The sequence below is a fragment of the Zeus faber genome (assembly GCF_960531495.2).
Source record: "Zeus faber genome assembly, chromosome: 11".
Classification (NCBI taxonomy): Eukaryota; Metazoa; Chordata; class Actinopteri; order Zeiformes; family Zeidae; genus Zeus; species Zeus faber.
The window spans coordinates 8,108,971-8,123,025 of NC_137205.1; the positions used below are offsets into that span (position 1 = coordinate 8,108,971).

General features: G+C 42.8%; 1 protein-coding gene across 1 annotated transcript in view; it reads right to left on the bottom strand.

Moving 5' to 3' along the window:
* Positions 1–11,371: 11,371 nt before the first annotated feature.
* LOC307236952 (cytosolic phospholipase A2 gamma-like) overlaps positions 11,372–14,055 on the bottom strand; it is a gene marked incomplete at both ends in the record, with an annotated part of 19,666 nt that continues 16,982 nt past the window's right edge. Inside the window, one exon of the mRNA XM_080009546.1 lies at positions 11,372–11,432. Coding sequence (XP_079865672.1) covers positions 11,372–11,432 — 61 coding nt within the window. The remainder of the gene's footprint in view (positions 11,433–14,055) is intronic.

Here is a 14,055-nt window from a genome sequence, read left to right on the forward strand (position 1 = left end):
TCGCCATTGTCCATACGCCCGACTGCGGACGGCTAAAAGGATTATTCATATTCCTGGGAATTTCTAATGAGCTTTGGCTCTGCATGTGTCCTCCTGGGCCTACCCCGGCCTCAGAGGAGTGTGTGTGTGTGTGTGTGTGTGTGTGTGTGTGTGTGTGTGTGTGTGTGTGTGTGTGTGTGTGTGTGTGTGTGTGTGTGTGTGTGTGTGTGTGTGTGTGTGTGTGTGTGTGTGTGTGTGTGTGTGTGTGTGTGTGTGTGAGAGAGAAAGAGGGATGTAAAACGAAAAAGACAAAGAGAGAAAGAGACAGAGAGTAGGAGCTTGACCGTCCTCCAAGTCAAAAGCCCACTTCCCATAAGGAATCCGTAACACTGCTGGATAAAATATATCTGGCAAAGGCAATAGGTAGTCATTCCCAAATGTGCCTCCCTTACAGATAAGTTCTGTATGGAGTCTGTTTCCACATTAGATGACTGTTATGGATACATTTCGTAATGGGTTAGGGTTAGTACCTTATGTCCAGTGTAGATGCGATCGTTTGGACAATCCGTCGTCACCGGACGTAGAATCTGAATTGCATTTGTTGTTTTCCTGGCTCTCAGAGACCAGCACTTTGGTTCCCATCTCCCTGCCGCTCCCGGACGGACATGGGTTACCCTCCGCTGACAGAGTGTGGACAGAGCCCCCTCCACGGACGCAATAACCCTGACCCAATGTTATTAAGTCAGTGTGATCTTTACAACCTGTCCTACACTCTCTGCCCCCCGAGGAAGAATGGAACATTGACACCAGCTCCTTTTCCCACATTACGCAAATATGGATCATTGCGAGTGGTTTCATGGCTTTCATTCCATGTGGGAAAGGAACTAGATACTCGAGGCATTTACCAGAGCAAAGAAGCAAAGGTCTGCATCATGGTACATTCTTTGTGATTCACAACTCTACCAGAGCCACGTATGTGTGTCTGCCGATCACAGTTAGAGTGCAGAATGCTCATAATGCTCATTGTATAAATAGAATGTTAACCCATGCAATCACACACATATGAAGGGCTCTCCCTCTGTTGTCACACCGCGAGCTGTCCTGATTCTGTTCGGTTACACAACCCGACTGTTGAAACACCCCGGGGTGACACATACACTCACACACACACACACACACACACACACACACACACACACACACACACACACACACACACACACACACACAGCGAGAGGGAGACAGACATGGCCTGAGATATATATCGTGATGAAGATAAGGAAAACAAAATGCAGGAGACCACAATTGTCTTGGAAATAGATTCATCGGAGTCCAGAACATCACAGCATGTACACCGTTATGCACATTGTAACACAAGTGTGTTTTGTTTTGTTTTATTCGATTTCATTTTTTTATTCTGGTACTCCCCTTTGTCACATGTTGGCGGGGAGAGGTTCTAAATTGTTTTATAATAAAGAACATAAAAGTAAGGGTCCTTTTGCGTGTGTGTAGAACAGCTAATGCTGCATTCCATTGAAGTCGTCACTTCCTGCTGCCTTTCAACCTGAGAACATGGAGTTCTTTCTAATCCACGTGAACCAGAGCGCGGTCAGCAGCATTTATAAACTATGGAACAAAACTGGTGGAATAGATGAGTGAAACCAGCTGTTTCCATCAAAAAGATGCAAAATAAAAAGCACAAACAAGCACAGAGAAGAGCACACTCTGCTACATGGAAGGGCACTCGACGCTCGCAGCCGAGTGTGGCGTCTGTTCGGCTGCGGTGGGACGGGCCTCACTGGGTCTCCTCGTGCTCCCTGGGACTGGGTTAAGCTCCTCGGGCCCTGGGGTAAGGGTTGGGGCTCCGCGGCCCTCCCGCTTCTCTGGGGGCCCGGGGGTCTTCTGTGGCCGCAGGGCAGGGTGCTCGGGGCTTTCCTGCAGCCGCATGTGTCTACGCGGCTGAGGAGCTCGGGGAGGGCTTCCAGGCCCTGCTTGGAGACGCCACCACATAATACCGACCTTATACACCAGAACCAATTGGGCTTAGTCATGTACACTCACCATTGGACATCTTACACACACACACACACACACAGACACACACTAGATACACACACTAGATGCAATAGCATATAAATACTGTGTTGTATGCCCAGCATGCTGACAGCACAGGTTAAGATAAAAAAAAAAATTAAAAAAAATTAAAAAAAGAAAGCACAAACAAGGACCCACCCACAATCTAAAGAAATTGTCCGTGTCCATATATGGTCAATGACATCATGGCAACCCCGAGCTGGAGCTCGCAGCTTGTCCGTTATGATAATTAAATGCAATAAGGCGCTCCGATTCAATAAAATACGATATATTTTACAATATGTCCACTTGATTTGTTCACTTAAGAGGGCAGAACAGAGTACCGGCAGCTTGTGAGTGCCGTGCACAATAAAAAGTCACAGTAGGCCAAAGAGTAAAACATTGAAGTGCCAGTAATGTGTACCGGTGAGTACCGGCCCACGTCAAGCACTGGTCTTCTGTCCAGAACTGATGAATTTGATGAATTAGCGCAGCCTTTCCATTTTGATCTTGCTACATAAAAGCTAATTTCCATTATTAAAAAAATATATATTTCACGTACAGGGGTTGAGATACATTGGTATGGTATAAAAGTTTGGACTCATATCTAAAAGCAATATCTTCGAAGTCCCAGAGACTAGATATCATCAAATGGGGCCTGTGTGGCCTAATGAACATCGAATTGGGGTTCCTTGATATGAAAAAGGTTGTGAATCACTGTTCTATTTGACTGTATTTCATTTTTGTCATGCAACATCCATCCATTTTAGAAAATTGCTCCATAGGTGAAGATAGGTGATATAGCTGTAATCAAATGGAGGGAAACATTTATATGTGTACTTGTCAGCTACAGTGTGATTGTGTTTTCATAAAAAACTGTACAGACTGTACCTACAGACAGAAATTAGGCTGGAAAGTTTGATGCAATAAAAGTGGGGGGGAGAGAAAGGTGGGAACACGTTTAAGCACCATTAGGACTTGTAAACTGTTCTTTCTTTCTCTCTTTATGTAAATGAGTCGCACGACGTACAGTGTCATATCTCATGGAAAGGAGTGGCGATATGAACGTCACAATAATCCCATTTTGCTGCTAATGGGCTTCTAATGGGAGAGGGGAGAGGGGTGAGAGGAGACGAGGGGAGGAGAGGAGAGGAGAGGAAATGAGAGAAGAGGTGAGGAGCAGAGGGAGAGAGGAGGGGAGGAGAGGAGAGGAAAGAAGGGGACAAGGAGTAATAAGGAGAATAATAGGAAGAGGGAAGAGGGAAGAAGAGGACAAGAGGAGAAAAAAAGCCAAGGGGTGGAGGCTGAAGGAGAGGAGAGAGGGATAGAGAAGGAGAAAGAAAAAGAAACAAAAGGATATAAGGAAGCATAACAAGAAATAGGGAGGAGGAGAAAGGGAGACGTAAGAAAGAGGAGTATAGAACAGAAGAGAGGTGGAAAACAGCAAAGGAGAAAGAGTCCGATTAGATAAGTTGATTAGTGGTTATTAATGATTAATAACATGTTATAATCCCCTTCGATCTCCCTCCTCTCTCTCTCTCTCTCTCTCTCTCTCTCTCTCTCTCTCTCTCTCTCTCTCGCTCTCTCTCTCTCACCCACCCCCCACATGCAGAAAGACAGAAACGCTCGTTATTGATAGCGATGCGGGGAGGCTTTAAGTGATTTATGCAACAATTAGGCTTCTCTGGAGTTGATTAAGAATTCCATTTAGAGCAGAGCACAGCTAAAGGGGAGAGTTTAATTACGCAAAAACTGCCGACTGAGCTACTGCACGCGCACGCACATTCGCACATGCCAGCACTGGAAAACTATTGTACCAGCACTCGCCTTGATATAGGATAATGCTTTGATTGAGGTCCTAGCTGTGCAAATTTAGAGCAATGGTTTGTGAAATTGCATTATATGATGGTTATAAAGGTTATAAAACGATCAAGATAAAGCTATAAAATGGACAATAGGTTGCGATGTTAGACTGGGATAGACTGGGATCATGTCTGTGTTCCCTCAGCCCTCCATTCCCACCAATGCATTTTGTAAGGTGGGCTTTTGAAACCTACATTCATACATAAATATACATGTTTAATATAAATTGACGTTGGAAATGGATAACAGACTACATTTATTGAACAGGGGAGCCGATGGTTCATGGCACTTTGACACAGTCATCTTAAAAATTGATATTGGATTAAAATCATATTTTGAATAGAAGAGGGAAATGTACTGGCCGAAACTATGTTACAGTATAATATGCAGGGAAACATTAAACTATAATAGATTGCTGGAAGACAGGATTTACCAGCAAACAAATTTTTCTCATGATGATGAAGCCCAAAGGCAAAACACCTAAAACAATTGTAGAAGTGGCTTGGTTGATTTCAATATCAATAACAAACAATTTAGCATCTTCCTTTGGATAACATTTTATTTTTATTTCTGAAAATGATAAAATTGCATTTTTTCATTTAGGGAAAGCTTGTTTATCTGAAACCATCTTGCAGTATATAGAATATCATTGTCTTTTCTGATCAAGGAACGTTTGCTTGTGTTATGACAATGTTGGTATCATCAGCAAATAGAACAGGCAATGCAGAATCAGGCATCCAAGCAAAGTCATTTTGAGATAAGAAGGAATTTATAGATAAGAAATAGAAGTGGCCCAAGAATGGATCCTTGAGGAACTCTGCCATATAGCTTGATTGTGTTAGAAATACATATTGATACATACTGATCTCTATTATTATAAGGTAGTCACTAAGCCCACTAATGACAACATCCAGAAAGCCATAACAGTGACATTTGGAAATGAGAATTTTATGATCAACTGTATCAAAAGCCTTTTATAAATCCAAGAAAATACAGATTGCAAACATATTATTCTCCAAAGCTGTGGAGATTTTTTCTATAAGTTGTAAGAGAAGAATGTTGTGTGATTTTGTCAAAATCCATATTGGTGTTTATATAGGATATTGTAATCATTCAGGCATTTTAAACTTCTGAATGGATTCGGAGCAACACCGTGAAACATTGATGAAAGGATTAATGTGGAACGCAATAAAGGAAACAGAGCTGAGGGAACACTGAGCTGAGGGAACATAGGACCCCAAAATTGGAGAAAAGTCAATTGAGGGATCATAGGACTGAGGGAAAATAGGGATGACCCCAATAGACTCCCTTGAATTCAAGGGTTTTCCTTGCCTGGGTGGAGTTTAAGACGAAGGGATGCCGTTGATTTAAAGGTGAAATGTGGAGCTTATGAAGCCCTTTGGTTCTGTACTGTGATGAAGGACTATAGAAATAAACATGTATTTACTTGACTTACTGTACTTCTAAACTAAGCCAGTCCTTGTGAATACATTCTCTTCTCATCTTTCATGGACACAGATGTCCCTTGACATTAATACTTGACATGAGAAAACTGCTTTGGGAGAGTGGGAGAATATTGTCTTGTTTTAGATGAAATCCCGCCGGCTTGGTAGCCTTGCTCAACCTATCGAGGTAGCAGCAAGGTTATAAAGAGAACTGAACTGAACTGAAGATTTCGTCTTTTGGAGTGATGAACTGAGTCCACTGACCTTTGGGGAACAAGGAGGGGGCTCTTAACAACCATGGAGTACTAAAAGAGCATTGCCAGTGGAAAAATCAATAACAAAGGTAAGCAGGCATGTGGGGGAGTGCTTTAATACAACCAGCCATCTGTCCACTCACTTAGAAGATTAGAGACACTAGCAAAGGGTAATCTGCGTGTGTGTGTGTGTGTGTGTGTGTGTGTGTGTGTGTGTGTGTGCGTGTGCGTGTGCGTGTGCGTGTGTGTGTGTGTGTGTTGGTAACTGCTTTTACAGTAGAACATGGTCCAATGAGTTAAGTGTGTAGGTATGTTAACATGCGGACTGCCTCTATTGAACCATCAGTAAGATTTATGTCAATGTCCCAAGTTAACGTGTTTTACCCAATTGTCTACTTTGTAGAGTTGTGTTTTTCCCAGTGAAACTCAAACTTGCCACGCAAGTTTTCTCTGTTGTGGACAAAATTATGAGTCAGTTAGTCAGGCCCGTCATTACCATTCTTGATTTAACTCGCATTTTGCTCACAAGTGCTCTACCCTATGACTTGTGTTTGAAAGAAGAGGGCGCCAATATATACAGGTTTCGGGGGAGCTTTGTGCGTTGGCCTTTCCATCCAAACACCCTTGGCCTTACTGGAATTCAATGATCTGGTGACGTTTGTGGAGTCGTTGAACCTCTGACACTTCACCTCAACTGGTGAGCTTGTGCTGGTCTGCTTACATAGTTCACAGGAACCAGGTTGATGCCAAGCACCAACCATTACAGCCAGGTGTTGAAGCAACGCAGAGGTGCTTTTATCTGCATTTCAGCCAGTGACTGCTAGATGGTCCTTCAGAAAACCGCTCAACTGAATGGAAGTCAATGGGAAAAGAAGAAACTTCAGGTTCCTCTTATCAATATCTAAGTTAACTGTACTTCTTCTAATGGGTGTTTTGGTTGTGATTTTTGCAAATCCTAAAGCTTGAAAACCGATGTTTGGGGGCATAGTTGCCTATTTGACAGGTCCCCCGTCAATGTTCGAGCAAGGTGTGTTCCTTCGACTGTCTGGTGGTTTTCCTCTCCACCTCGTCGCACCAAGGCTCCGAGCACCGCTGTCCGAATAAGGAAGTAAGGAAGGAAGGAAGGAAGGAAGTAAGTTCCATATTCAAACCAAAATGGCACCAAGCATAAAGTCAAACTCAATGATGCAAATTGCCTCTTTGTCTGGGTGTGACGTTACTCACGCTTTGTCCATTTATTTTTAGCTCTATGGTTGATGCTTAAAAATCGCCCAGTTGAATATTTTGAATTTGTTCTCGATTGGTCAATTACAGGAACCGTTACAAAGAATCTGTAGACTATGAATTCAGTATTCAAGTAAGCACTTATTGGTAGTGTAGTAGTGTGAACCCGTGAGGCTCAATTCAACCGTCCATAAAAGAATGGCTCAGTTGTAGATGGTGAAAATCAGTGCAATGGTATTTGGTGTTCCATACATAAATCAAAAAGAGCAAAAAGTGGATCCATGTATAAAGTATATAAAAGTTCAGCTGCAAGAAAGTATAAATAGAAAAAGCAAACCGCAGGGACAGCAATAGCAGTGCTTCCCTGAGAAGTTTCGTTTTGCAAACATACTGAAACAAAAAATTGTTTTTTTATATTCCATAAAATACATTTCCATAATACACAGAGAAATATTCACACTATGAAGTGATATACATAGTGTTTATCCAGTATACTGTAGACTTTGCACTAATTTGAGTCAAAGTCTGTAGTAGTAGTGAAGTTTAAGAAGGTTACAACAAACAGTACAACAGAATTTGGGCCTCTCAAACAACCAGCTGCCACATGATGGTGACAATGTATTAAAGGCCAGAGAAAAAGCATGTGTCTCATCTGTGGAGAAAAGACCGCTGTGCTTGGATCTCGACCAAGATATCAAAAGAATTTTCCGCCAGGGAGTCGAGTTGGGATACTCCCCATATACTGTAGCTCGTTTGAACAAACCTCTCTTGCTCTATCCTCAGTTTCATCTCTCTCTCTCTTCATCTCCTTTGTCTATCAGCAAATTCAGCGTGTACTACAGGGTAAAAAAAAACCAGCCCAAATTCCATAAAGATCGTCATCAAAAGACAAATGTTCTCGTTCTTCTATTTTTTTCCTTGTTTGTCTGACACGGAAACAATTCTTTGATTCCTCTAACGGAACTTAAAAAGGGGCATCTGTTCCCCAGCTGTACTATATATATGTGTGTCATGGCGGTCTGGAATGAATTTAAATGAGCAAATTACTCTTGCTGTGTTTCCACACTCATGGCCCCCAAGGGCTTCCCTAAACTTTTGTTTTGTGACTGGGACTAATGGGCCCAGGAAGGCTCACAGAACAAAACCACCTGCGGGAATCCTGCATAGGAGGTGAGCGCTCTCAGGTACACAAAAATATAATTTTGGATCTAAGATGAACCATCAAAATTTGGATTTGTCTTTACGGCACGGGAGGGCAGCTGCATCTACACAAGGGGTCCCTGGCTTTTCTTTGTAAACCCCAATGTGGACATTTACACCCTGAGCTCAGCACCGAACATATTTTTTCGAGTGTCCAGTAAGTTCTCTATCGTGAGTACGCAAGTAAATCTACCCTCTTGTGAAAGTCAGTCAAACCACTGCCAAAGCAAGAATTTGGGCACGAGAAATATTGTACTTTACTGATTCCAACACTATAACATTCATTTAACATTGTGCAATTGCATGGAATTCGATGTGGAAAAAGCCTTATCAGAGATATTATTTCACCATCAATGAAAATGAAAATTAAATTTTTGATTTTGTCAACAAACATGACGATTTAATGAGAAAGTTCTTACCTAAACGTTATGCTGGGACACCAGCCAGCGTAAAAAAGAAAATAAGGTTTTTTCCTGGACCTGCGGCAATAGGAGTACTTCTAAAACAGTCTCCTTAGACACACATCAATGTACAGAAATTGCTCTCCAGTCAGAACCATAACTTTAACCCCCCCCCAAACTAAAAAATTCTGGAAAGCTTTAATGGCCCAATGCCCCAACAAACTGTTCATTAGTGTTCCTCCTGAGGGATGGCGCAGTGCCTTGTCTGCTGACAGCAACATCAACCAGCGAGCGTCACATGCTGCCAATGGCTCCGCCGGGGTGTGAATGTCTTCCTTGTTTCATGGGGCTGTTTCTCTTGCCTTCCACCGAGCGGTCCCGCTTCCCCCGCCGAGCGTCTGTCGAGTTGTTGCCGAACTGTTTGGCAGAAACCGAATGGCGGCTTGGAACATAATGTGTTGGGAGTGTTTAATCATCACAACTGGCTGCACAAAGCTACCCAGCGAACGGTGATTTGTCACGGAGAGAAAACCACTACAAACAACATTTGACGTCAAAGTCAATATGCTTGATTAGCGCTTTGTCAATTCAGGGGCGATGAAGGCTGCTATACGTCCATTTTTACTGATTGTAAGTACCAGAACCGATCCTTAGGTCTTTGTTTGAATAAACATAGCTATGTGAAATATTTCTTGATGCCTACTTTTTTTATAAGGAAGAAGTGTGAACATAAAAATGGATTGGTTTTTGGCTTATTACTTTAGGATTTTCATTCATAAAAGCACACCAGAAGTCTATGGAATTGGAATTGAACACAGTCACACACATTCACTATGAATTGTGCCAAATGCCTTCACCTTTTTTTCCACATTAATTGAATCCCCCGTAATTATTTCCTTTTTGCAGGAAGAGTATTCACTCACTCGCTCTCTCTCACCCACTCACTGAGCTTGATGCCTGGCTTACAACTCTTTTCGTTCGTAAATCGAGCGGTTCCCGACTCCTACTCCTCTTAAGTAATAAAAAAGATATGTTCACTACGACCGAATCATTTTTTGTACTGTGCTCAATCCACCTGGTGAATGTTTGCTCTCTGGCCAACAAGATGGATGAACTACTGCTCTTCAACTGAGCAAACAGACTTTTACAGATCTGCTGCCCTGTGCTTCACTCAAACCTGGCTTGGAGAACCCATCTACCGGACTTCCAACTCCTCCGAGCTGAGTGGGACATGGAACTGGAAGTGTAAAAAAATGGGGCGGTGTACTTTGCTTCTATTTAAACGAAGGTTGGTGTACAGATGTCACAGTGTTAAAGAAATCATGCAGCCCTCACTTAGAGACCATTTTCATTGACTGTAAGCTGTTTTCTTCACCGCGGGAGTAATCCTCGTTTATCCTGGTCGGTTTTTACATCCCACCTCAGGCCTGCGTTAGTGAGCTGTTACAACACCTGGCTGACGAGATAACAAACATGGAGAAAAAACACCCAGACTCTCTGCTCAGTGGTCTTGGGGAATTTTACAGATCCAACCGCAACTACGAACTTCCAAAGACAGCACATTAATGTCCAACCAGAGATCAAAATACACTAGACCACTGCTACACAGCATTAAAGGACACCTATCGCTATCCCCTGAGCAGCTTTGGGACTCTCTGATCACTGACTGGTTCATTTTCTCCCAACTTACAGGCAGAAACTAAGATCTGCTAAGCCTGTGGTCAAGACTGTGAAGAAATGGACCAGTGAGGCCAAGCTGGAGTTACAGGCCTGCTTTGACTCCACTGATTGGAGTGTTTTTAAGGCTGCTGCTACAGATCTGGACAAACTCACTGACACTGTGATATCGTACGTCAGTTTCTGTGACAACATGTGTGTGCTGACGAAAACTTTCCGCACATACAATAACAATAAACCCTGGTTTACTGCACAACTCAGGCAGCTTCGTCAGGCCAAGGAGGAGGTCTACAGAAGTGGGGACAGGATCCGGTACAACCAGGCCAGAAACACACTGACAAAGGAGATGAGTGGCAAAGAAGTGCTACACTGAGAAAAACAGGTGCTCAGCCAATGACCCTGCGTGTGTGTGGAGAGGCCTGCAGGAATTCACCAACTACAGGAAACCATCTCCTAACACTGGAGAGAAAATTCAACTGGCCAACAACCTGAATGGGTTTTAACTGCAGGTTTGAAAAGCCCATCTTCACACCCCTCACCCGCTCCTGCAACATCACACAAGTATCTGCTACCCCTGCCTGCCCCTCACCCCTCCCCAATGACCCCCCACCTACACTCAGGATCTGTGAAGAGGATGTGAGTCTGCTCTTCCAGAGACAGAAGATCAGGAAGGCTCCAGGCCTAGACGGCATGTCTCCCTCCTGCCTGAAGGTCTGTGCTGACCAGCTGGCCCCCATCTTCACCCAGATCTTCAACAGATCACTGGAGCTGTGTGAAGTCCCCTCGTGCTTCAAATGCTCCACAATCACCCCGGTCCCCAAGAAACCCTCCATCTCTGGATTAGATGACTACAGGCCCATCACCCTGATGTCTGTGGTCATGAAATCCCCCCCACACCATACTCAACAGCACTGTGTCTGCTGTGGAAACCATCAGGTTTCTGGGATCCACAATCTCCCAGGACCTAAAGTGGATGCCCAACATCGACACAGTCATCAAAAAGGCCCAGCAGAGGATGTACTTCCTGCGCCAGCTCAGGAAGTTCAACCTGCCTCAGGAGCTGCTGATCTAGTTCTACACTGTAATAATCCAGTCTGTCCTCTGCACTTCCAACACTATCTGGTTTGGTTCGGCCACCGATCAGGACAGGAACAGACTACAACGGACTGTCAGGACTGTAGAAAAAACATTGGTGCCAACCTGCCCTCCGTTCAGGAGTTGTACATGTCCAGAGTCAGGAAACATGCAGGAAATATCACTGCAGACCCATCACACCCTGGATACAACCTGTTCCATCTCCTCCCCTCTGGTAGGTGCTACAGAACACGGTACGCCAAAACAGCCAAACACGAGTATAGCTTCTTCGCCCAGACTGTCACTCTGATGAACACCTAAACCAGGCCCAGCGTGAGACACAATCCCTGTGCAATTAACCTGTAACACTGAACACTCACTGTACATATAAATTACAATTTGTATGTACAAATTTTTCAACATATTGCAATTGTCAATATAAACCTAAACACGGTGTATATACTGTACATGTACATTGTATATATGCATATTATGTCATATCCACCTACCATGTGTAATGTATACAAAGTAACCTGTTAATTATTCCATATTAATTTCACCATCTTTGAACTCTGCACCATTGCACTATTGCCTTCCTACTACAATGTCATTGCTGTTGTTTTTATATGCATGTATACATGTTATACTCTTGTATACAACTAAATCTGTGTATAGCAGTTAAATGGTTATGTTTAGCTCGTTGTCTTTGTTTCAGTTGTATGTCCAGTCGATGTATGTACATTGAGAGTAATGAAAAAAACGGAGTCAAATTCCTTGTATGTACAGTATATGAACACTTGGTGAATATAGCTGATTCGGATTCATTTTGAAATTAATTTGAAATATTTGAGGCGTTAAAAGAATGTAAGAAATTAACGCAGCTGCAATTTTTTTTTACCCCTGGGCCACACCAGAAGCGACAAGTGATGTCTGCTATATCTCAGCAACGCAAAAGCAGCGCGTCATTTGAAAAATGTCAATTCCTCCCAGGTCCGTCTATTCCGTCCGACGTGCTCGCGTAAGCAGCATTCTCACTCAACTTAAACTTTTAATGGGTAAGTGAATTAAGTGAATCTTTGCTTTCATTTTCAACCTTTTAATATCCACTTTATTCGCATTTGAAATATGTTTGTTTATTAACGTAGTGTGATTAGTTGGTGAGTTTAGCGTTTATTGTTATAATTCACACAGCAGGTTCTGGCTTGAATACAACACGTTTTATCGCTGGAATGAGTAATTATCTTTAAATACATTTGACAGGAGGAAGGCGGTGTTGGTTCTTCTCCGTGGGTTTCGAAGAAGGAGGATGCAAGAAGAATTACAAAATGCATACTTGTTTTTTTGTATACCCACAACAGGGAAATTCACAAATTCTCTGCATTTACCCATGCTTGTATATGATGTATCTAGGAGCACTGGGCTGCTATGTAGAGGTGCTTGGGGGTTAAGTGGGTAAAGTGTTTTTGTTCAAGGACACATCAACATGCTACCAGGAGTAGCCTGGGATTGAACCAGCAACCTTCCGCTTACTAGACAACCGACCACTATATACACACAGTGTATACACTATATACACTATATATATAATATGTACTATATATACTATATACACTATATATACTATATACACTGTACACATCTCATCTTATCACTGTCTCAGTCTCGTTCCCGCAGTCTGTCAGCGTTCACTACAATAGCGTTCGCAATGGCCACGCCCCCTTACTGTGAAATAACACGGGTCCTCGGTTATCAACTAATTCACTTAATGACCTGGTCCTAGGAACGGAGCTCTGTCATTAAGTGAGGAGTACCAGAAAAGGGTTTTGTTATTATATCTTTAAGAAATATGCCTTTCAAGCTGAAAGTCAATTTTGATGGCCTTGATGGTTTGTGAGGAAATATTTGGTTCACAGGAGAGAATCTGTGCTCAAAGTTAAAAATGTGATATTAAACAATAGTATTTGAATCTAAATTTCCTTGATTTGTGCAGATTCTACACCAATTCCGTGATTTTACATTTAAATATCCATTGCTGCTTCAGTCTTAAGAAGAAAAAAAGTGATTAATCGCGATTAATCACAGCAAATTGTGCGATTAATTAGTAAAACATTTTTAATCGATGAACAGCCCTACTATGTACCAATCATATGCGAGTCTTGCATCACTATAACGGACACGTGTAGCATGGAGCATCCTTAGGGAGTGGATTCTATACCCTCAAAGCCATTTAACTCCACTATATTTTACTCCAACATCAACGGCTTTGGTCACCCCTCGGTCTCCATTTCACGAAAACCAAACCTCGTTGTTCCAAGTTTTGGATTCTGCCCCAGCGAAGAGAGCTTTTCAAAAGCTCCCACCCACCCAATAAAAAAAGTTTCTGTGTGCTTGAGCAGATGCTGAGGCTTTCATAGGCACCGAATAGGCCAGAAAGGCAAAAGAGAGAAACTCCTTCTTGTAATTATGTAGCTTCGCCCTCAGTATAGTCGAAAAAGTACGTGCTCGGACTCCAAAAATAACTGGCTTGGGGTTTGGACACAGAGGTTGACCCTGTCGGACACAAACAGGCCGTAGGGAACTGCAACTTTATTTTTTAACTTTGTTCAGAGTCCAGTTTGTGTGGCGGCACTGCAGTTCAGCGTGGACTTGCAGTTATTTTACTCGGTTGAAAACGCAAATTAAATGGCTCTTAAAAATATGTGGCAAACCAGAGTGACCTCTGCCTGCACTCACACACGCAAACACACACACACAAACACACACACACCTCTATGCTTTGTTTCTTGTTTATATTTTTACACAACTCAAACATGTACATGTGCGAGGTGCTCCAACGCAGGGGCTGATGGGTGCTAATGACCCACA